General features: G+C 35.5%; 1 protein-coding gene across 1 annotated transcript in view; it reads left to right on the top strand.

Moving 5' to 3' along the window:
* The window catches only part of L3mbtl4 (L3MBTL histone methyl-lysine binding protein 4), a 323,948-nt gene that overhangs the window by 69,319 nt on the left and 228,764 nt on the right, over nt 1-25,865 (top strand). Inside the window, exons 7-10 of the mRNA XM_077105612.1 lie at nt 292-446; nt 1,567-1,643; nt 21,322-21,407; nt 25,066-25,176. Of these exons, the coding sequence (XP_076961727.1) occupies nt 292-446; nt 1,567-1,643; nt 21,322-21,407; nt 25,066-25,176 (429 nt within the window). The remainder of the gene's footprint in view (nt 1-291; nt 447-1,566; nt 1,644-21,321; nt 21,408-25,065; nt 25,177-25,865) is intronic.

Below are 25,865 nucleotides of genomic sequence, written 5' to 3'. Positions count from 1 at the left end.
TACACTAAGAACTGAAGAGGGAAAAATGAAGTTGATAAGGGAAAGAAAAACTCCCTGCTCATCCAAAGAGAAGAGCCCAGAGGAGCTAGTTTCCGTGGTCTTGATTAGGAATGTGAGCTGCATGACAGTTGCTGGGTGTTTCCTGGCATTTGCTGGTTTCTTTCCAGAGGGTGAGTGTTGATGCCCTCTAGGCTTTGCTGATGCTAAACATTGTAGAAGTTTCACCATGGCTCAGTCCTGCTTGGTGTCCTTGTTTCTTTTCCTGCCTCTTCCCTGCTGGTGCTATGTTAGAATGGACCAGTGCCTAAGGAGTTTCAGGTGGGAATGAAGCTGGAGGCCGTGGACAGGAAGAACCCTTCCCTGGTGTGCGTGGCTACCATAGCAGATATTGTGGATGACCGCTTACGAGTACATTTTGACAACTGGGATGACAGCTACGATTACTGGTGAGACACCATTGTTTGTTTTTTTCTCTTTCCCCCAGCATGTTCATATGTTTGGTTAAGAATTTTTTTTTTATTCCAGTCCTATCACTTTTCTTGCTGTTCATGTAGTAATAAACATCAGGAAATTCAGTGGTGACTTTTCACAGCCTTCTCTGATGTGAATTTTGTTGAAATAAGGAACCTAAGAAACTATTTCCACAGCTATAAGAAGTTATCTAATGAGGCCTTACCAGAGCAGTTAAGGGAACTTCACTGTATGTTTGTCTAGTTTGCAAGGAAAACAATTTTGTGAAGAGCAATTTAAGAACTTGTAGTGGTTTTTTTTTTCTTTTTCTTTCTTTTTTCTTTTTTTTGTGGGTGTGTGTGTGGTTTTTTTTTTTTTTTTTTTCCTGAAAGATGTTGCATTCAACCCATCACATTTTTAAAAGAAAGATTCAGGGAGCACAGGAGTGGATTATTTGAAAGCCTGTGGGGAACAGAAAATGTGTGCTATGAAGCCATTAAACTAACATTGCATGAATTAAAAGGGTTTTCTGAATAAAAACCTGAAATACAGAGGAGGTCACAGTGAAAATACATTTTTTGTAGCATTTCCTCATAGTGTTTCCTGAGTAATGGACAAGTTCCTATAAGGGGCCATTGTTCTTAATTTGCACGAAGGGAGTCTTGTTTTTCCTTTTGAACCAAGAAGTAAAGCATAGAGTAATTGTTGTATTTGTCTTTGGTGGAATGTTCTAGGTTCTTTGAAAGGAGGAAGAGGAAAAATGTAGTTATCTGGGATCTGGACTGTCTTATTACCATTTAGACTGTCCTATTAATATTTTCCATTACTGTAAGTAAAACTGGTAGAAAAGGTATAGTGTTTGCTCTCTGAGGATATCACTAACACTTCAGGTCTTTCGCCCTTTATTTTATGCTATGAAGTTTCAAGAAAGGTTATGCAAAAGAGAAGTTTAGTCACTCAGCCTACAAATATGGTACTAAAAATTACTTCTCTTTCCCTTTAGCTATGAAGTACTGTTTCTGTGATATCTCTTAATATCTAGAATAGCAATTACTCTTGGATTCTTTCTCTGGGATTGAGTAATATGGGATCTAACACAGGATCCTGTTTCTGCAGGTGTGATGTTAATAGTCCTTATGTCCAGCCAGTTGGTTGGTGTCAGGAGAATGGAAGAACTTTGATAGCGCCCCAAGGTGAGCAGACTGGGTTTTCTTTGAAGTTATCTCTGTATGAGTGGCTATCTACATTTTAATTTTTGTGCATGTAAATCACATTTCAATGCAAAGTATATGATAAAAATGCTGAGCAAGATTTTTTCAATCACCAAGGATCTGAACTGTGGATGTGCTTCCCAAAGTGAAAAAGGACTTTTTGTAAAGATGTATTAGACAACCATTAAAAGAAGTTAAGAGTTTTTATCTCATTAAATGAATACCATTGCTGAGGATTGACATTTAAAACTGGCTATTTACATGTACATAATTTATCTTATAACAACTAATTTTTGAGTCATAAGATTATTAAATACACTTAACTTTGACATTAAATATAGAAATGCAGAAATCTGAGAATTGAGAATTAACTTAATGAGTTTCCACACTTGCCAGACTTCTTTTAACAAACTGACTTAATGGTTAGCTAAGCATTTAAGTAAAGACTCTTAATAGATATTTTTACTCCATTATAGACATATTTAGAGATTTTCTTTATCAAGCTTCTTTGTTTTTACATTTAAAAATGAGTGAAGGCTAGGGATGTAGCTCAGCAGCACAGATCATGCAAGGAGACCTGGATTTGATTCCCAGCACCTTCCTCCCCTCCAAAAAATTTAGAGGTAGTGGCTATGTAAACTTGGCATGTTAAAAGAAGGTGATCAAGGAGAAATATGTTTTCTTTCAGTACATAATATACAGGAAGAAATTTAGAGTAAGGAACATGCCATCTGGAGTGGAGAACTGTTTATTTTTTTAATTTGAATGATTCTGGAGCTTTGCTATTAATCTTTTTTTCCCTTAAGTGTAGAAAAATATTAGAATTGCCCACTAAATTCTTAAATTTGGTGACCAGAAATTAAATAATTAAAAAAAAATTGAGTCAAATTTAAAGCAAAACAAAAATTTTCAACTATTCACAGATACCCATTTGGTCTAGAAAGGTTTTTATGAAATATGTAACATCTCAAATTCTGATTTTGACATACAGATTTAGAGTCTTTTCCCTATATTTCTATAAAAAGGGCTAAAGCTCACTAGCATTCTTTAAGATGAAGTCCGATATCTATCACTTCATCCTGAAGCTGAGGTTAGTTGTCCATCAGTTGGTGTGTGTGGAGATAAGAGACTGCATTCCTTGCTTCTTCCTCTAGTGAGTCTAGAAACGTTCTTTGAAGCATGTTAAAAAATAAGTGTTCAGCGTTCTCCTGTAATTCATAAGATTGGGGTGTCTCTGAGAGACGTATTCCAAGGTCACCAAAGATTACTTTTTTCCCATTAGTTTTTTCCCCTTATTTCAATAAGAGAAAGTTGATCATAAGTGTATGAGTTCAGGGGCTGGGGATGTGGCTCAAGCGGTAACACGCTAGCCTGGCGTGCGCGGGGCACTGGGTTCGATCCTCAGCACCACATACAAATAAAATAAAGATGTTGTGTTCACCGAAAACTAAAAAATAAATAATAAAAAGAAAATTTCTCTCTCTCTCTCTCTCTAAAAAGAAAAGTGTATGAGTTCATTTCTGGACTCTTCAGTTTTATTCCATTGGTCTGTATGTCTATTCTTATATCACTAATACCCTACTACCTTGATGACCATAGCTTTATTAGTAAATTTCAGAATTGAAAAGTGTGAGTCCTCCAGAACTTTATTTTTCAAGATTAGTTTTTACTCTTCTGGGTCTCCTGCATTTTCATATTCATTTTAGAATTAACTTTTCAATTTCCACCATAAAGCTAGTTGGGATTTTGATAGAGATTGCACCAAATTTGTAGACCAATTTGGGGAATATTGGCATTTTCACAATGTTAAGTTTTCTATCCCATGATTTTCCTCTGTTTAGGCCTTCTTTAACTTTCTTCTGATGATATTTGTAGTTTTCAGTCTACAAGTCTTTCACTTTTTTATTACATTTGTTACTAAGTATTTTATTCATTTTTAAATTGAGGTAAAATTCATATTGCTAAGTTAACCATTTTAACAACAGTACAACCCTGGGAACGATGCTTATAATTAACAGTGACCCTTTGGGAGAGACTCAGAGCACACCCAACCATGGCATTTTCTGAGACACAGTAGTTTTTAATTGGAGCATTTTAGCTTATGTATTTTTTTCTTTTGTTTCTTTTGTTTTTGGTGTTAAATCTAAGAATCAGTTGCCAAATTTGAAGTCATGAGAATTTACCTGTGTTTTTTTCCTATGGAATTTGTGTTTTTTTGTTCTTAAATTTAAGCCATTGATTCATTTTTTATTTAATTTTTATATATGAAATAAGGTAGGGGTTCAAATTAATTATTTTGCATCTGGTTCCCGGTTTTACCAGCAACATTTCTTGAAGAGACTATTCTTTCCCATTGAGTGATCTTAGCACCATTTCTGAAAGCAAACTTTCCATAGATATTTAGGTCCACTTCTGGACTCTAGTTCTGTTTTCATTGGTCTTTTTGCCTGTAATATGCCAGTACCATTCTGTTTTGATTACTGTAGTTCTGTTGTCCATTTAGAAACCAGGAAGTGTGAGTTCTCCAGCTTTGTTCTTTTTCATGACCTGTTTTGTCTATTGAGACCCTTTGAAGTTTGATAATAATTTGTGGACTGACTTTCCATTTCTGAAGAAATGATTATTGGATAAGTGATTATTGATAAGTGTTGTGCTGGATCTGTAGATTGCTTTGGGGAATATTGCCATCTTATCAATATTAAGTTTTCTAGTTTATAAACCCAGGATGTCTACTTGAATTACTTGCTGCAATGTTTCTAGTTTTCAATTTATAAGGCATTCACCTATTTGATTAAATTTATTCATAGATACTATTATAAATGGAATATTTTTCTTAATTTACTTTTGGAATAGAGAATCACATATGATTTTGTGTGTTGTTATTTTATCCTGCAGCTTTACTGAATTAATTTATTAGTTCTAGCTAGTGGTTTTCTTTGTGCATCGACTCTAGAATTTCCTATGTGGAATCATAGCATCTGCCAAAAAAGATAGTTTTACTTCTTCATTCCCAATTTGTATGCCTGTCATTTTTTTTCCTTGCCTAATTGCTGTATCCAGGGCTTCAAGTACAAAGCTGAACAGCATTGGCAAAAGTGGGCTTCATTGTTTTTTCCTTAGGGAGAAGCATTTCAGTTTCCTACCTTTGAATATGATGTTAGTTGTAGGTTTTAATAACTTAGTCTGTTATGCAAAGGAAGTTTTCTTTTATTACTAGATTCTGGAGTCTTTTTATCATGAAATGGTGTTGAATTTTTTTCTCAGGGTTTTATTTGCATCTATGGAGAAGATGATGTCATTTCCTGCCTTTTCTCTATGAATTTAATTATTACATTGATCACTTTTCTTATGTTGAACACCCTTCATTTCTGGAAAATAGTTATTTAATCATGGTGCATAATTCTCTTAATGTGTTGTTGGAATCAGTTTGCTAGTGTTTTGTTGAAGATTTCTGTACGGACATTCAATAAGGGACATTGACCCATAGTTTTCTTGTCATATCAGTTGGTCTATTCTTTTTATGCTATTGTAAGTGAAATTGTTTTCTTAAATTTTATTTTTGGATCATTTCATATTTACAGAGATTCAATTTCTAAGTATTTATCTTAAAAATCCTGTAGCTTTGCTGAATGCATTTATTAGATCTAGTAGGTTTTTTTGGGGTGGGGTTGGGAGTGGGAGGATTCCTTAGGACTTTCTTTATACAAAAATATATTATCTGCAAATAAAGATACTTTTACTTTTTCCTTTCTATGCTGGATGCCTTTTCTTTTTTGCTTAACTCTTGTGCATATGCATACCCTTCAATATACAACTGACTAGTAGTGGTAATGTGAGCCATCTCTCTCTCTCTCTTTTTTTTTTTAAATTGTTCCTTGTTTTGGAGTAAAACTTTCAATCTTTCACCATTAACTGTGGCATTTGCTGGTTTTTTTTTTTTTTTTGATGTTCTTTATCAGACTGAGGAAGTTCCCTTCTATTCCTAGTTTGTTAAGCATTTAATTTAAAGGGGTCTTTTATTCTATTAATTTGGTATAATTATATTGATTGATTGTCAAATGCTGAACCACTTTTGTATTCCTGGAATGAATCCTACACGTGTGTAGTGTGTGTATGAGTATGTGTACATGTGTTACCACAATTTGTTTGTTAGTAGTTTTTGAGCTTTTTTGAGTATAAAGTCATAATCTCATCCATTCTTTTAAAATATTTATATGTGTAGCCTGGGAAAGTGGCACATGCCTGTAATTCCAGCTACTTGGAGACTGAGGCAGGAGGTTTGCAAGTTTTAGACTAACCTCAGTAACTTTGGAGGCTCTAAGCAACTTAGCAAGACCCTGTCTCAAAATTTAAATAAAAAGCTTGGGGATGTGGCTCAGTGGTTAAGCACCCCTGTGTTCAATCTCAATAATAATAATAATAATAGTAATAATATATTTTTATTCCTAGTACAGAAGACTTTTCTGAAGGCTAAGGAAAAATAGGAAGAGCAATAAGTACAAAACTTTAGTGTTTAACATATTCATCCACAGTATGCATGATTACTTGTCTATAAGAAAGATTCAGTAGTGTCATAAAAAGTTTGTTTGCATGATATTTTGCAGGGATGTCCCTTCAAGGTGGTCTTCATGAGCCTCAGGACACTTCTCATTTGCTATAATGATATTTAAAATGAAAATTCAAGCATATAGTTTAATCAATGTATGATCAAGTTAGTGGAGTATAATGAAATTACATACAAAAGTACTATGAGCAAAAATTTGTTGAAGACAAAAGTTAACTAAAGTTTAGGAACCCAACTGCACCAAAGGTGTTAAACTCTACTAACTGCATAAAATAGGAAAAGTTTGGAGCCGTGGAGAGTAGAGGGGATGGAGAACCAGTGTCATCTTCAGATATTCTCTCCCATAAGACAAGGCTGAAGCTAGGACTGCTTGTGTCTGTGTGTGTTTGTGTGTAACACACATGTGTGCACCGCCATGCATACACACCAACACACAGGCTGAGTATTTCTTATCTGATGTGGTTTGGATCTGAAGTGTTTTGGATTTGGGATTTTTCAAAATTTTGAAATAGTGGCATATACATGAGACATTTTGGCAATGGAACCCAAATCTGAATGCTGTATTTATTTATGTTTCATATATACTTTAAAAACATAGACTTTAGGTGATTTTATACAATAATTTTAGTGTGCCTACATTTTTAGTGCAATCTTAATGAGATTAGCTGTGGAATTTTCCTCTTGTGGCTTGTATCAGTGCCTCAAAATTGTGGATTTTTGGACTAGGTTTTCTCTTTCTCTCTCTCTCTCTCTCTGTCTCTGTCTCTCTCATCTCTGTGTGTATGTATTTAGTGACTGAATATAGTAAAATGTAAAAAAAAATTCAATCTTGTACACTTAAATAATTGTTTCTGAAGTACTTGGGCTCCAAAATCTGCTGGATGCATTTATTTTACTTAAAATGAATTTATATTTTGAATATCATATATGTCCATGGAGTTTTACATTAAATATTATTTTATGGTTTCAATCACATTGTTGTGAGAAAAATGTGTTTGCTATATTTGTCATTGTGTGTGGGGGTGTGTGCATGTGTGTAAAATTGCACTTCGGAGAGCAGTTAAAGCACTTGAAAGTAAAACAGCATGTGCTGATATGTACAGTGTCCCTAGCATATAGGCAGATTTGATTCCAGATAAAAGACCTTCCTTCAGAGAGAGGAAAGAGACAGGGTGACGGAGATGGAGGGGGATGTCACTTTTTATAACATGTAAAGATGCTTTTCAGTGATATATATTTAATTCTAAATGTTAGATATTCTATTGATTATCTTTTTATGTTTTGATTAGTGCATTATAGTCACACAAGTATTCATTTGGATGTAATCATATATACATATAACATAGTTTGCTTATTCTCAATCCCCAGTACCCCCTCTTTCCCTTCCCTCCTTTCTCTCTCCTGGATTCCCTTCCTCTACGCATCTTTCTTCTATTTATTTATTATCTTTTTAATTGGTGCATGAAATTGACCAACTTATGTTCTATGTATGTATGAATGCATACCAATGAACTTCAGTATTATATATCTATATTTATTACCTTTCTAGAGAACTTTTAAAAATATAGAAGTAGAAGTTCTCCTGTTTCTCCAGAATTTTAGTTGAAATCATAAAAAGATGTTAGATGGACATACAGAAAACCCTAATAAAACAAATCTTAGCGTTTGAAGAAGAAAAGCTTCTCTCTAAAAGAAATCTCTGTTCAGAGATCTTGGTCTTCCTTGTGTGAGGGGCCAGGAATCACTTCCTTACATGAATGGGTACATCTGATCCTTCTAATTGAAGTAAAACCACTGAGGAGCATAGTCGTATTACGATATAGAGCCAATTCTATACAGAAAACTTAAATCTACCTACTAAGGAGTAATAACTAGCTAGTCAGCTGAAAGTTACTTTTCTTGCTTTTTTTTTTTTCCAGTTACCTTGAATGGTATTGCTATGTAAAAAGTAATTCTGGTTACTTTATATGTGTATGAATTGGCAGGACTCTACATTGCTTTGAGTGGCTTTTTTAAATTTTTTTTTTTACTAGTTTAAACTGTGCTATAAAGATTGTTTTTTCAACTGCCTTATATGGGTGAAAATCTGTTTTATAGTTGCCGACAGGATGTTCCACCCCTGCCAGCCTCCTGAATAATCTGGGCAGGTGGACAGAAGCCCTGTGGAGCCATGATGGTTGTCAGGGCACATCTGACCCGACAGGGTGACTATCTTCATAAAGGACAACCCTGTATAGAGTGTCTCTCCAAATGCAGATTTCTGTCACAACACAGTCAGACTGCAACTAAACTGAAATCCAGTTGAGCAAACGTGTCTTCTATATTGACAGAATGGAGAGAACCAAATAAGAATAAAACAGGATGCTTGCTTTGAAGGAAGGACTTTTTTTTTTTTTTTCGGTAACAGCTTTATTGAAGTATAATTTCACATACTATACAGTTCATTACTTTAAAGGGCTTTTAGCAGATTTATGGAGTTTTGTAAGCATCACCACATTCAGTTTTATAATGTTTTATAATGTCTTTATCACCCAAAAAAGAAATCCCAAAATATTGAAATATTATTCCCCAATTCTTCATAACTCCAAGCCCCTGGCAACATTATTTACTTTGACTGAACATTTGCTTATTTTAGACATTTCGTATAAATAAGAATCTTATCACATGGCTTTTTGTGTCTGGCTTCTCTTAGTGAGCATAATTATTTTTAGGTTCACCCATAATGTAACATGTACATCTTTTGTTTTATTTCCAAGTAACATTTATTTCACTGAATGGATAAACCACAAATTTGCTTATCCATTTGTCAGTTAATGGCATTCAGGCTGTTTGTGCTTTTGGGCTGTTCTGAATAATGCTGCTATGAACATTTGTTTATAGGTTTTGTATGAACATGTGTCTTCATATCTCTTGGCTATATACCTGTGACTGGACTTGCTGGGCTTTCTGGCAATTCTACATCCAGTTTTTTGAGATGCCAGTCTTTTACACAGAGTCTGCACCATTTTATGTTCTTAGCACCAGTGCATCATGAGGTTTTCTTTTCTGCATCCTCACCAACACTTGACCAGTATGTCAGATTACTTTAGACACTGATCTGTTTTAAAGGCAACCTTGAGATATTTTTGTCAATTGGTTTCATAGCTGGAGAGATTGGTTAACTGGCCAGGGTGTATTGTAGATCCAGTAGCAGTCCTGTTAACTGGCTTCAAAAACTCTGTTGCCCTTTCTTTCACCATGCTACAGGGTCTTCCTGAGTATAGTGAAAGGAAAACTTTCAGAGGAGTCCTAGGAACACAGAGTGAGAGCTAGCTTTACAGTGGAAATAGTGTTTGAATTCATCTTTGAGAGATGAGTAAAATTTTAATAGGGAAATGCAATGGAAGGGAAAATTAGGTAGAAAGAAGAGTACACACAGAAGCTAAATGGCAGAAAGTCCCTGCCTGCTTAGAATTAGAGCACCTGGAATAACATGGGGCTACAGGGTGTGGTGGGGTAAAGGGGAATTGGAAGCAAAATGTGGCAGAGCATTGGGCTCATACTGATTGTGAATAGCCTTGTAAGTTTTTACTTTATTTAAAATTTGAAACATTTTAAGCATTTAGAAGAGTTGTAAGAATAGCAACTGTCAAACTAGATGAGATTAAGTTCCCAAAATCAAAGTTTTAACTGTCACACCATAATATCCTTCATAGCACAGACAGATAAGCCAGCAGAAGAACATCCAGGATCACATGCTCTTCCATATGTCATGTCTCCTTTGTATCCTTCAATATGTAACCATTCTTTCAGTCCTTCCTTGACTTTCATGAACTTGACATTTATGAAGATTGCAGGCCCATCCTTTTGTAATGTGCCCCTCAATTTGGGTTTGTCTGATGCATCTCTGGAGGAATATTCCAGAAGTGATGCTGTGTTCTCATTGCATCCTATCAGGTGGTGTGTCTTTCCTGTTTATCATGACTAGGATCACTTGATTGGTGGTGAGGGTCACTTTTCTCCACTGTAAAACTATCTTTTAAGAATTAATCCCTGTTTGCTGAGGAGTTATCTCAAGATTATGGAAATGTTCCATTCCTCATCAAACTTTTACTTGCTAGTTCTATCATTCCTTGATGAATTATTTATTGGTTGATTTTTTGCTAACTAAAGATGTTCTCATTACATTATTATTCCTTCTATGTTTATTAGTTGGCTTCCTTATGGTTTTATGGAGTCACAATCCCCTGTTCATTCAGAGCACTGTCATCTGCTACTTGGTGATCTACCAAGCCCTATCACTTGATCTCAGGACTTAAGGTGTACTGGGGGCTGTTAAACTAATGAGTAGCCCTTACAAATAATATCAAAGTGATTAATCAAGGAGGTTAACACCTGGCCCTAAAGAGGAAGAAAAATTCTTTGTGGAGAGAATTATATGAATAGTGTATTACTCTCTGACAAATTAATATGAACTTAGTGATTTAAAACAACACAAATTTGTTATCTTATAGTTCTGGAGATGAGGAGTTCAAAGTAGGTTTTAGTTCAGTGTTAGAGTATTAATAAGGAGTTAGTAAGGCAGATCAATTGAGGGCATTTTATGCAATGTATTTAAAAGCAATAGCAAGGATTTTATAGTCAAAGCTGTGGTATTACTTATGTTTGAGGAGGATTTTGTTGGTAGTAGTAGGTCAGATTAGAAAGGAGGAGTGGGGGGACCATTAGGGAGACTCATGATATATGAAAATAAGAGGTGAGGCCTTAACCAAGGTCTTGGATATGGGGCGAGGCTATCCCAGATAGTCTGTGAGTGCTACTTACTTGGTTTTGTAAGTGACTAAATAAGAAGACATGTATGAACTCATTACCTAGAGTATTTTGAAATCTGAAAGTCCCTGTGAATTGAGGGTCCAGGGAAATAAATTTGGTACCTGAACTTGCAAGGCTCTCCTTTCTTATAAATATCTTGTTTTACAATAATTACCTATTTTACATCCCAACAAAAAGTCACCGAAAGTGGAGAAAAATCAAGCTTGCATATTTTGTCAACTGCAGGACAATTTTCTGTGGCCATTTGGTACAACATATAGTGTTGTCTCGGCATTGTATCTGCGTCAGGCAGACATTCACTGAAGCCTGCTTTGCTGTGGGTCCATCAATAGGTAATAGGTGACACCTGCCACTCTGGCATGTTATTAATTCTTTCTTCTTGTTCATCACCTTGATTGAAAATCATATCATTATATCCCCAAGGCATTTTGCAGACACTGATTTTCTATACATTTTATAGAAATACTGTAGAAAGATAGTGGGGTTTTTTTTTTTGTTGTTGTTGTTTTTACTCTGCAAAGGGTTCTCAGTCAGCCTCAGCCAAATTCTATTCTATTTTTTAATATTTATTTTTTTAGTTTTAGGTGGACACAATATCTTTATTTTATTTTTATGTTGTGCTGAGGATAGAACCCAGGGCCTCATCCGTGCAAGGTGAGCAGTCTACCACTTGAGCCACAACTCCAGCCCCAAATTCTATTCTTTAGGAGTTATTTTATTTTACCATAGGCTCTTTATACATTGAGGTGAGGCTGTGGATTTCTAATAAGTCAAATTTCTTTAAAATAAAAGCACAAAATATTTTTCTTAAAGTTATAGAAATTTTCTAAAATATACAACATTTTAATGTGCAAATTACAAATATTAACACTGCCATTAGATATAGCTTACTATTATGTTATTCCCTCACCCACACTGTTTACTTTAGTATATATAAATATATATATATTACATACTGGTAATTTAAAATTGTAATCACAATTAAAATTGTGATTTTGTTGTTCATGCTGCCTTTATAACTGTTTCTTAAACCTGGAAATATAATTTGAACATAGTCTGTTTTCTTTAAATAGTTTTTGAGAACCTAACTGTTAATGGCTCACAATTATCTTTCTTATGAGTATGCCACAGTTTATTCAGTTTTTTTCTTTGTATTATACATTAGCTTTTTGGTTCTTATATTCAATGATGGAAAATATCCTTTTAAATAAGTTATATATGTTTTTTTTTCCTCTATGATTCTTTTAAGTAGAATTATTGGATAACAGAGTATGGAAAAACTTAAAGCATTTGATAAATATTTTCAGGTTGCCCTCCAGAAGCTTTTCTTCCTTCCATGAATAGTATTAGAAAATCAGAACATGAAAATGAAAAAAAAACCCAGAGTTTTCTATGAACATTGTATTAGTAAGGACTCTGTTTTACTCACATTTTATCCACAACTCCTGGTATATTGGATACCCAATAAATCACATTGCTTTTTTTTGTTATTGGTTGTTCAAAACATTACAAAGCTCTTGTATGTACTTCATACATTTGATTCAAGTGGGTTATCACATTGCTTTTAAAAAGAAAATATAGAGCAAATCTTTGTGACTTTGGATCTGTCAATGATTTCTTGAATCTGATAGCAAAGGCACAGGCAACAAAAGAAAAAAAAGTAGGACTTCATGAAAATTCAAAAAGCAGCCTAAGGAATGGGAAGAAGTATTTGCAAAAACCACAAGGGATGAATATTGAGAAAATATGTAGAGAATACTTTAAATGCAGCTCCAAAAATCAAACAACCCAATTGAAAAATGGGCAAGGGGTGTGTTTGAGAGTGTGGCTCTTGAGGTGGAGTGCTGGCCCTGGAATGTGTGAGACCCAGAGTTCAATCCCAGGCACTGCCAAAATAAACAAATAAATAACAACAGCAGCAACAAAAATGTGGAAAGGACTGTGTACACATTTCTCAAAGAAGATATATAAATGGCCAATAAGCACATGAAATGATGGTCAGCAATCACAAATCATTAGGGAGAAGCAAATCAAAACTGTAAGATATCATCTTACACCATTTCCTGAAAACAAATAAACAATATCCACCCCCCTCGCAGAAAAATACCCAAACAACATACCGAAAACCCAAACAAAAGAACAAGTGCTAGTTAGAATGTGGAGAAATTGGAACCCTGTTGGTAGGGTCCAACAGTTTCTGTTGAGACATTAAGACAACAATCTTCAGCCCCACACTGTTGCCTTCAAAAGTGTCTGGTGCCTTCAATTCCTGAAGCTTTCCTAGATTCTGCAGTATAAATTAGCTGCTACTTTTTATTGGTGTTCTCCTTTAGAAAATTTATGTTTTAGCCTTCTCAATGTTGCTGTCAGTTCCCTACCTCCACCCAACCATTGGCTTCTTTTTTATAGTCACAGAAAATTTTTGTTGACACAGCTCATCTGTTTTTTAGCTGTTCTCATTTTGGCTTTATATCCTCATATTGGTGGTGTTTTTACTTATTGACTTTTGCCTAAATAACTTATGCTCGTACTGTTTTTAACTGCAGTTTTCTAGTTAACCCTCTGTTTCTTCTTCCATGCAGGTTAGTTGCTCCTTGCTAGGAAATAGCAGCTGATGCTAATCCCTCCTTATTAGTTACCATAAGCTAGCTAGTATATCAAACTACTCCAAAAATGTAATGCCTTTAACACATTAAGCATTTCTTTCTTTCTCCTGTTACAGTAAAATCAGTTGATGAGAGTTAGTTCTGTTCCATGCAATTATCCTGAGATGGGGGCTCCTTTGGTCTTTGGAATTCTGCCCATTTAGCCTGAACTGATGGATGTACATGGGAGGGCTTGAGGGACCAAACTCTGGAGTGGCTTAATGCATTTCTACTCACAGGTGTTGCCTAACATTCACTCACAGAACTGCATCTAACCACAGAGGAGTCCAGGAATTACAGTTCAACTTTCTGCCCAAGAAGAAAATAGTTTGAATCATTGGCATTCTGTGCTGTATATATTTTACCATTTATCATATAAATGCATATTCACACACATGAACACACTTATAAACCATAAAGTCTTGAACTTTTGTCCTTTCTTCATCATTGTGCTCTAAATGTTGCATTGTATTGTCCATCATTTTTTTTTTTTGTCTCGCAAACTCTGTTTTCTGGCCTTTTAACTCATTTGCTATATATATTAGTCAGCTTGGCATTAAAGTAACTAAAATATTTGACATAACAACTTAAAGGAGGAAAAGCTTATTTTGGCTCATGGTTTTAGAGGTCTCAGACCATGGTTAGCCAGCTTCATTACTTTGGGGGTAGGAGGGGCATAGAGAGGGAGACAGTGCACCACAAGGGGTGAGAGAGCATAAATCTTTTTGAGGCATACCTTCAGTTACCTGCTTCCTCTAGGAAGGTCCCACCTTTCGGTAATCCATTCAGCCATCAGTGGATCAAGCCCTTATGATCCAATCACTTCCGCAAAGTCCGTCCTCTGAACATAATATGATCCATACCATAATAGTGTAGTTCTAATTCTTTCTTCAGAATGACTGTAAAATATGTCATGATGTATTGTATTAATATTAATTCAGCTTTTCACCTGTTGATAAGTATTCATTTTAAAAAGTCTATATTGATATTCTGGTAGCGTTTACAAGGGAACAGCTAAAAGTATGCTTTTTTCTGTGTTTTAGAACTAGAAGTCTGGTGTTGAAACTTATGAATAAATGTTGATAAAATGCTGGTTCATTTTCAGAAAGTAAAGCTGTTATGATTTATATTTTGGAAGGTGGAATGTACTTGGTAAGGATTATAGCAGTTGTTTTCTTTACATTCTCTTGGACACCCTAGGTATTCTTCATGTTTGATGGATATATAGAAATGTTAATGTTTGATAACCAAGAACTATTTTACTTAATAATATCTTTGCAAAGTTAAAATTGCTATAGGAATATTTATAGTAAAATAAATCTATTTAATGTCAATACTATTAACATTTTTAGCTAAAGGATTATATTTTAGATAGTAATATGCTAGTTCCTACAGATGGCCTCCATTGGCATAAGGTAGGTACGAGTTCAGAGACAAATTTAAATAGTAATTAATTAATTAAACATATATTAACTGGGTGTCTACTAAGGGTGAGGCACAACTAGCTGAGGAGGCAATAAAAAACAATAAAGACTTGACATGACTTTGACTTTGACTTATGAGTATAATTAAGCCAGTCACAGAATTTCACTGAATGGAATATTATATGTTTAGTGAAACAGAAAAGAAAACAAAAGTAAAATAACTTTAAAAATTTATATTTTATTATTTTTTAAATATACAACAGCAGTGGAAAGCATTACAATTCTTATTACACATATAGAGCACAGTTTTCATATCTCTGTATACAAAGTATGTTCACGCCAATTTATGTACTTTTTATGCATTACATTTTTTAATACACATATATACCACAATTTTTCATATATCTGTTTGTATAAAACAACCTTTTAAAACAGTTCTGTGTTAGATACGGTGTGGGGGCAAGTGGGGGGGAAGGAGAGGGGGAGGGAGAGAGAGAGAAAACATGCCAGACCCTGAGCAGCCAGTGCAACTCAGTCAGGCTGTTTCCTGATGATGTCACTAGACACAGAGGAGATCTGGTTTCCTTACGTAGCTTGTTTTGAGTATACTTCAGTTCAGCCATACTTGGAGAAAAAACAATTACAAAATGAGCCCTCTGACAAGTGCCCAATGCCTATACCAAAGAATTCTCCACATGTGATTGACGATCAACTGAAAAATCTGATACCTGTTATAAATATTAGGGAATCTAAATTGATTTCTCTTGACAGAAGGATATTTTAATTATGATGAGCTAATCATGAATGCAGGACTTCTGCCATCCAAGGTACCATAAATATGAAGTCTGTTTCAACATGATTTTTCCAAATACAGTGAGCCCAGATTAGGCTTAGCAGTGATTATGGTATCATATGTCTTTATGTCAGTGTGTTTCTTTAGTCTAATACTAAGTAGTATAGTGCAGTCTAACTTGGGATCATTAGTGACTACTTGATGCTGTGGTCATCTTCACAAAGAGCCTGTCTGCTGCGCAGAAGCTACCCTGCAAGGTGCAGCTTTCTATCAGAGGTAACGTCCTCAGTCTCTACCACCAAGAGGCCTGTACACTGGGGTGAGCTGCTGCTCTGCCTTGGGAATGCCCTGAGTGCCACCTGAAACCGAGAGATAAATAAGTGAGGGGCTTTCTTAGATGATCCAGGCTTGTGCAGTGTTGGCAAAAACCACTCAGGGTTTACTTGGTGTCAGGCACATAATTCTCATTCCTCTGAAGGTGCTTTCTTTTGAATTGAGGCCTAGCAGCATGCTCTTTAGACGCTTCTGTTTTTACAAATTGCATGTCTGAAGACACTGGCTCTAGCTTTGACTTCACTTCTACCTGAATTACCTTGGATATGTCACTTAAAATACCAGGTTTCACTTTCCTCATCAATAAAACAGAGTTAGAGGAAGCATTCTGTTAAGTGCATCCAGCATGTGTGTTTGTGGTTGATATCCTATCTATTCTAAACTTTCTCCTCAGACTCTTTAACTGATTGCTTTTTATTGCTGGTTATTAAATGGAACTTTTGCCCATTACTTAAAAATTGTTTGTCCTAGTACACCTGTGAGTTTTGGTTCCTGAATTTGCCACCATCATATCAAGGTCTGTCATGTTTCTCATTGGACTAGTCACCCAGATCAGAGGGTCAGGGACTTCAGGGCTTGTGCTGTTTATCACATTTCTTTAGAAAGAACGTTCAGTGGCAAGGTTAAGTTTTGGAGAAAAATAGCCAAACTCACACCTATCTTTGTCTTTCTCATATGGAACAAATTATTAAGGAATATCACATTTGTCTTATACAGATGTCACCAGTAAGATGACCTTCTCTTGGTGTCATCCAGGCTTCAGTGCTGCTGTGGACCCTTAGCCAGTATTGATACACTGACATCATCTTGTTCTAATGGTACCTATGGTACAAACATTAGACAAACACCTGCTTTTTCAGAGTTCCTATCAGAATTGTGAGACTTTTCATCTCACCTCTCTGTCATTCATGAGCACCACAATATTAAATGCAAACTTCTCAGGAATTACCATTTTATTCATTTAGCAAATATTCACCATGTACTTATAGAATTCTGAGAAGAAGTTGCATTGATGTGAACAAATTCCTATAATGGGGCAGCTTATATACTAATGGAGTAAGGGAAACAAGAAGTAGTAAAATAATGTGACGTGTTAGTGATAAGAACTGTGAAGAAAAATAAGGCAAGTGATGGGGTTAGGAAGGGCACATGTATTTGGAGGAGGGAATTCCATATTACATGGGGAGTTCAGGACTTGCTGAGCCTCTGATATTTGAGCATCAACGTAAAGAAGATGAGGTAGCACATCTGGAGATCTCTGAGGAGAACTGTCTAGTTTCTAGGAAAAAGAACAACAAGTGGTAGCACTTAAGGAGCGAGGATTTGTCTGTGTTCTAGCTGTAGCAGGAACTGAGCAAACAGGAGCTGAGGTGAAGACAGCCATGGGGCCGAGTTTTATAGAGACTTGTAGGTTATTATTAGGACTTGCTTTTTCCTTGAGTGATATAAGAAGCTATTGGAATACGTGTTTAGCTTCCCTCTAACTTCATTCGACCCTTCAGTTTTTCTTTCTGCTCCTGTACATACTGGTGTCCTCCAGAAGGCCTGGAACCCTTTCCAGTCCAAGTGCTTGATGGAAAAGGTCTCCCCTGATCCCTGCTTCTTCACATAGCACTTTCTCCATTCCCACCCTTGAGGCCACCATTTCCCTGTGGCCCTTAAAGCAGGCAGCTTTATGCCGCCACGTCTCATGTAACCTTCCTGATTCTGAAGTAGCTCTAGGCTGCTGAGAAAAGCCTTTCCTCCCGAAGGCTCTAGCTGTCCTGGTCCCCTACACCGTGCCCCTTCTGTCTCTGCCATCTAGTTGCATTCTAGTTGTTCTCCAACATTAATTGAAGATGATTTTCACCTGGGCCTTCCCATCACAGCAGAATCGCTGGCACCAACCATTGAGAAATTCCAGGCTGCCGTTTGATGTCCTAATCCCGTAGGTCCTTGATCTCAGTTTCTGTGACAGTTTTCCCTTGACTTGATTCAGCAAGCTGTGTTCTCAACCATAGGTTGGACCTCATTTTTCTTCAGGGATCATCCATCTCTTTGAAGTTTCAAACTCTGAACAGTGTGGAATGAATGAAGGGCAGTTTCCAACCTCGTGCCTATATTCCCATATTCTCACCTCCCAATATAACTTTCGTGGCCTCAGGGTCTGGACCCTGAGGCCTAGAAGGATGGACCTGGGTCTTCAGTACCAGAGGGCGTCAGGGACTACGTACAGTGCACGCATAATGGAGCCAGACACCATTGTTCAAACCCCATTTCTTCCATTCCTAACTGCACAACACTGGACATGCTCTCAGCTTTTCTGAGCCTCACCTATGAAATGTGAATGAAAAGGTATGACTCAGGTCCATGTGAGGAATAAATGACTTAATGCAAATGAAATGCTTGGTACAGTGCTTACCCATAAAGGAAGCTGGCCTTTTTTGTGAGGAGTTAAGGTTCTATAGGATATGCTGTTCTATGGACTGGTCTCAAATATTTCTTCTTGTTTCAAGTAGGAACCTAGACTTATGAAAAGCTAATACCCTGGTATTTCCACACAGTGAAGGGATCTACCTGGCCCTTCTCTGCACCTCTACTCTGGCCTCTCAAGGCCTACCAGGATGGGGCTGGGCCAGGAGGAAGGCAGTGGGAAGAGTCCCGAGGCCATAGTCATTCTGCTCTTGCTTGGGTTGATTGGACAGGGAATATATAGGTACCTGTTCTTCTTTTGCATATACATAACTTATTTCTGGAAAGTAGTACAGAAGAAGTTGTTTAAGGATCATTTACAATGTCACAGCCTTTTATTTTCACATGTTCCTCATGAAAAGAGAAAGAAAGAATGGTGCTTCTTATGGCAGCATGCCAGGTTTCTTTATGAGGATGGGCAGGAACTTGTGACTGCCTTTCTCACCAGCCTTGCCTCCTTTCTGCAGTTCTCTACGTTATGTTTTGTTTTGATGTTCTTCCATCTCACTGAATCCTCTAGCCAGGCACCTAGGTGAGGAAAACCACTGCTGATGGGGTGAGGGGTGAGGGTAGTTCAAAAGCCTTGTAGAAAGGTAGAGATTCAAAATACAAGAAATGGCTTTTTTTTAAGTGTGTGCTATAAAATTAAATGCAATTATGAAAATAACTATTGAAACCAAAGATATATAGCATAGCTCATATAAGAAAGTGCAGAAAGCAAAGGAAATCCCAAGAGAGCTTTAAAAAAATCCAGCTTGAGATGTATTTATGAAAGAGAAGGCAAACTGTTTATCAAAGCAAATGCATATTATTTAAAAATTGTATTTAGAGGGTGTTGAAAATAGACACACGTAAGCCAAAATAATTTAAAAGTAAAAATGATGAAGCAAAGGGTTCCATGATCTAGCAGTTTTACTTCTGGATACATTCCAGTGGAATGGTCACTAAAAAGAATGTACTTGAATGTTCCCAGCATACATTCCATGTAATCCTCAAATAGAAACTGTCTAAAGGACTGTGGTAAGTAGAATGGATAGAAAGTAAATTGTAAAATATTCACATGATGGAACATTGAACAACAATGAAAATTAATGTTTGCATTCAGTAATCATGTTTTGCATGACCCTCACAATCAGAATGTTGAACTAAAGAGGTTCTCCATGAATGAGCCCGTACTGTGTGATTCCATTTTTATTAAGGTAAAACAGAACCAGCAAAACAAGTCTCCTGGCTGGAAGCCAGGGTGGAGTTTCTCTGGAGAAGGCTGTAGTTTTGATTAAAAGGGAACATGATGGGGATCGGGATGAGTTGGTGGGGCTGTGGTGAAGCTTAGGTTTTGATCTGGCTCAGGTCATATAGGCTATCCCCTTGATTTGTGTACTTTTCTTTAAATATACTTTATTTTAGAAAAAGTTTAATAAGTAGTAAGACTCTGTATCAAAACAAATATTAAAAAGGGTTGGGAACATAGCTCAGTGGTAAAGCATCCCTGAGTTCAATCCCCAGTACTAGAAAAATATTAAAAGTAAGAAGAGGGAAACATTATCAGAAATGCTGGGTAACTACTAGAAAATGCTTAAACACTTTAGCATACTGCTTCAGGCTTTAGGCTTAGTCATAAAAAGCATTTTTCATAATGTAACTAAGTCATAATAATGCATGTTGATACTAAACCTTACGATGGACACACATACACGTACATACAAGATAAATTTTTGTTGATCTAGTGTTACACCAAGAAGAAATCCTCACATTCCCAAAGCAGGAGTTGTGCACATCTTGTGTAATAAATTCGATATTATTAATTTTAAACCACTGCAACAATTAACCACGTGGAATACCTCTTAAATAACTATTCGACCAGTGATTCAATTAATACTACAAAGACAGAATATAATCTTTTTATAAAGTAAAAGAGAGAAAAACAAATGCATTATGCATAGACGTATGCCCAGGTGTTTGGTGTTATTGAGTGGAAACAATGACAAGCTCATAGTCTTAAACTATTTTATTATATGAAAAACATGAAAATAAGTTGATTATAATTCAGTTTGATTAAAAGAGAATAAAACAATCCTAAGGAAAGCAGGAGGAATGTAGTAATAAGAGTAAAAGCAGCAAAAAAAAAATAATTAGAAAAGAAAAAGGAAATCAGAGCTGATGATTAAGTGTAAGTACTTACTCCTTGAAAGGACAAAGGTAACAATGCAGCATAGACAGAAAGGAAAGATTATTAGTTTTTCCAACTGAATGATTTGAGTTCAGGTGGCTTGAATTTTCAAACTTCTTAGGAACCTTTTGTTGGATCCAGGAGCCAGAGTCCTGGGTGTAACCTGCTTCTACCAAGTGCTTGCCTAATAATTTGACATTGGCCAAACCAATTGATCTTGTGGAGTGAGTGAATGAACCAGTGAATGATTACTTGCATGCATTAATCTTTGGCTCTCTCAGAGGGGAGCATAAGACTTAAGTGAGATATTACATGAAGTTATTAGCATGGGGCCTGTTAAATAATGAGCCTTCAGATAACAGTGTTATCATTACCAAATGTTTTATAGAAAATGGGAATCTGTGAGTAATCTTTGTATGTTTGTTTGTTTGTTTGTTTATTTATTTATTTATTTATTTATGTTTTTAGGATATCCTGACCCAGAAAATTTTTCCTGGCCAGAATATCTGCAGACTACCCAAACTAATGCAGTTCCTGCCAAAGTTTTTAAAATGGTAAGTTCTATATAGGTATATACTCTTACCTTTAAACAAAATCCTGTTGAGTCCTCCTTTGTGTAGGATTTTTAAATTATTCTAGATTCTTTTTTATAAATTCAAGTTGTGTTTTTTATAACCAATTTATTTTGCTTTTCTTAAAGTTAAGAATACAAAGTAAGTAAAGTAAACAAGCAGGGTCATCTGCTATCGTTCCTATATACCAATGCAGGTGATGATTTTCCTTTTGGAAAAAGCACAGTGCAGCACATCAGTGGCACTACAGACAGCACCTCAGCAGGGGTGGAGGTGTGGAAGCTCCCAGTGCCATGAGCTTGCATGTCCCTTTCTCAGGGACTGTTTGAATAGCAATGGCCATAATCAAGTAGGTGAACCATCATCTTTGTGCATAGTTTTATCCACTTTTGAGAGGAACATTCCTTTTAGCATTTTTTTTAGAATACTGATTTTTACAGTTCAAACTTATTTTAAGGTACTTTTCTAGGGTTGAGCTAAGTATAGATAGATAGAAATAGTATAATCAGAAATATTTATGTTCCAAATCAGTGATTTTCAAATTGTTCCTTTCTGATTCTAATTGTGGGCTTTCAGGCTCCTCAACTTGTCTTAAATCAGAATTTTATGTGTAGGGTTTATTCATGTGATTTAATTTCCTAGAGTTTTCTAGGTATTAAAAGGGGTTAAAACAAAAATGCTTTTTCATCTAAAAAAATTGGTCATAATAGTCTAGATTTGATGGTGAAGTGTAATAAGATTAGGGAAACCATAGCTAAAGTCCTACAGAGGTTTTTATGAATTGCAGAATTTCAAAGAGCAAAAATACCTAAGTACTGGTAGTTTCTGTCTTGTCTTCTTTCAAATCTTTGTTTTACTTCTTGAACAGGAGAAGTATAAGAAAATAAGGAAAAATTTCACTAAAAAGACGAATTTCAGACTCTGTCTTTCACAAGGTTGTTGTGAATTCTGTTCAAGAATGTCTCTTTGGCATCTGTAATACTAAACAATTACCTTTGTTGTTCAGAACAGTGACCTTGGCAAGAACAAATTTCAGAGACCTGATAATACTCAGTATATTCCATTTACTTGATGTAATAATGCATTCTAGGAAGAAAATATGCTTCTGAAAAAGCTGAAAACATACCAGATACTGGAGAAAAATTTAACTATTTATTAATCATGTATCAGTAGAAGTTTTTTTCTTATTGCCAATTATAGATTTGAGGAGCTCAGTACACTTTCATTTCCAATAAAATCAACTGAACACTTTTATGTGTAATAGCATTCAAAGAAAAACTTTCTACTAATGTCTCAAAACGGTCAGATTTGTTTTGTGACTTTGATTTCTGTTGCAGGGACGGGGAGGGGATTTAACTTAGGTGTGCTTGACCACTGAGGCACATACTGAGCCCTTTTAATTTTTTTTTAATTGTGAGACAGGGTTTCACTAAATTGCTTACAGCCTTACAAAGTTGCAGGGTCTGGCCGTGAACTTGCAATCCTCTTGCCTCAGCTTCCAGAGCTGCTGAGATTACAAACATGTGCCACTGTGCCCAGTGTGACTCTGATTTTGATTGTTGAAATTCCTTACTTTGAATGATTTGGCATGTCCCAGTACCTTTCCCCTTCTGTTTTCTTTATTGCCTGTGTGTCTGTCACCATGAACTCTTGGTTTCTAGGATTTTAAAGACTTGAAAGAAACTTCAACTAAGTTCAACTCTGTAGTGTTATGAGATGAAGTGACAAAAAGCATAGATATGGCTTAAAATTATATCATGGTATATTTAAAAGATTTAACAGTTGAAATTATGTAGCTTTTAACTAAGCATATTTTAAAATTTAGATTTATGAAGAATCATGTTTTTTTTTGTATTGCTTATTAAATAATTTTACCTTCTAGCCATATAGTCCCAAACTTGGTAGGGAGAATAGTCAGCAATATCTATGTGTAAGGCTAATTTCAGAAAAGAAGATGAAAATAAGCTGATATGTAAGCGGTAATAAGAAGATAATGCTAAATGAAGGTAGCCAATCCCCCACAAAAACAAATGCCGAATGTTTTCTCTGATATAAGGAGGCTGATTCATAGTGGGATAGGGAGGGGGAGCATGGGAGGATTAGATGAACTCTAGATAGGGCAGAGGGGTAGGAGGGAAAGGGAGGGGGCATGGGGTTAGAAATGATGGTGGAATGTGATGATCATTATTATCCAAAGTACATGTATGAAGACATGAGTTGGTGTGAATATACTTTATATACAACCAGAGATAAGAAAAATTGTGTTGTATATGTGTAATAAGAATTGTATTGCATTATACTGTCATTTATTTTTAAAAAATCAATTTAAAAAATTTTAAAAAAGATCCCCAATAATGGGAAAAAATAACTCAACAGACAATTCAGAAAGAAGAAATACAAATGACCACAAATTATGTGAAAGAAATGTTCAATATCCTTAGCAATTAGGGAAATGCAGATCAAAACTATATTGAGATTTCATACCAGTCCAGTCAGAATTGCATCATTTATCAAAAATACAAATAATAAATGGTAGTGAGGATGTGCGGAAAAAGGTACACTCATCCATTTTTTGGTGGAACTGCAAATTAGTTTAACCACTTTGGAAAGCAATATGGAGATTCCTCCAAAGTCTAAGAATGGAACCACTACATGACCCATCTATCCCATACCTCGGTTTTATCCAAAGGAACTAAAGTCACTGTAGTGATACAGGTACATCAGTGTTTATAGCAGCATGGTTTACAATAGCCAAGTTATGGAACCAGCTCAGGTGCCTGTCACTAGATGAAAAAATAAGTGTGGTATGTATACATATGGAGTTTTACTCAGCCATTAAGAAGAATGAATTTATGGCATTTGTTGGTAAATGTATGGACCAGGAGAACATCATGCTAAGTGAAATAAGCCAGACTCAGAGGGTCAAGAGTCAAATTTTTCTTTCCTGTGCAGATGTTAGACCAAAATAAGAGGGGGAAAAATACCTGGTGGTGGAGAGTTGTGAATCACATGAAAACTGAGGAGAGATCAGTAGAGTATGTAGAAGGGGCTTGAGGAAAGGGAGGAGGGATAGGAAATGGGAGAAACAGTGCAATGATATCGACCAAATGATCCTATGTACATATGTGAAAATACCACAGTGAATTTCACCTCATGTATATCTATAAAGCACTAATTTAAAAAATATTACAAATAAATAGAAAGAAGACCAGTAGAATAGAGGAAAGGGGACAGGGAATGTGAGGAGGAGAGGGTTAGGAGAGTACTGGGAACTAAATTGGTGAGAATTAGATTCCATATTTGCATAATTATGTCAGAATGAACCCCAATATTATGTGTAATTATAATGCACTAATTTAAAAAAATCGTTTTGAACTTTGTTGTGAAAATTAATGAATTTATGATTTATTCTGTCTTTGTCTTTTAACTATCTTTAAAGTGGCCCAAAATTCTCTCACAGATTTTGTGACTCTGGTTTAAAAATATGCATAAAATCCTATGTGTTCTGTAAACTAAATGCCAATTGTATTAAAAATACGCTCGTTAAAACTGAAGTATTGTATTCAAAATTAATAGAAAATTAATAGAAAATCTGAATTGCTGAATTTTCCACAACTTGTTACACTTGTATTTTTTTCAGAGGTTGCCTCATGGTTTTTTGCCAAATATGAAACTAGAAGTTGTGGATAAACGAAACCCCCGGTTAATTCGTGTTGCAACAATTATAGAAGTTGATGACCAAAGAGTAAAGGTGCACATTTTAAATTATTATGTTATTTTGGTCCTTTTTTCATGTGCTTTCTGTTTTCCCCTTCCTCAGTTTTTTAATTCTCCTGCATGATAGTTTTCTGGGGAGAAAAACCTTCTGGATCTGATCTGGAAGATTGACTGTGGCCAGGATTTGACTGGGACTAACACAGAAGGCAGTGTAACCTGCAGGAGGATACCTGCAGAGGCTCTGATTTTTTAGTGCAGGAGGAAAATAAACCTGTGTATAACTTCCTATCCATTCACATGTCTTTGAGTGGAAAAATGTCTAGCTTATCTGTATGTAAAGTGGGAAATCTATAGATAAGACTTCACTGACTTGGAAAGAAATTCTAGTACATTTCTTTTTGGATTTGCTGTGTTCTTTTTTTTTTTTTAATCATTTTGTTGGCATTACTTGATTTTTCTTGAAATTGTTATGAAACACCTTGAAATAATTATCTTTCTTTTCTGCTTTTCTTTGTGAAATTAAATACAATTTAAAAACACTTTAATCACCCTAGCTAAAAGAAGAAGTTATATTTTTGAATTAAAGATTTGATTAATAGATTTCTATACTGTCTATATTGATGACATTTTAAATATACACATTTTCAAAATGAAATTTTCATAAAATGAAAGCTTTTCATCTTTTTTATACATAGAACTGAAAGCATCTGTGGAATTCATTAA

This window comes from Callospermophilus lateralis, chromosome 17 (assembly GCF_048772815.1).
Source record: "Callospermophilus lateralis isolate mCalLat2 chromosome 17, mCalLat2.hap1, whole genome shotgun sequence".
In the NCBI taxonomy this organism is placed as follows: domain Eukaryota; kingdom Metazoa; phylum Chordata; class Mammalia; order Rodentia; family Sciuridae; genus Callospermophilus; species Callospermophilus lateralis.
The sequence above is the reverse complement of the archived record's forward strand: the minus strand, read 5'-3'. Positions and strand labels throughout refer to the sequence as shown.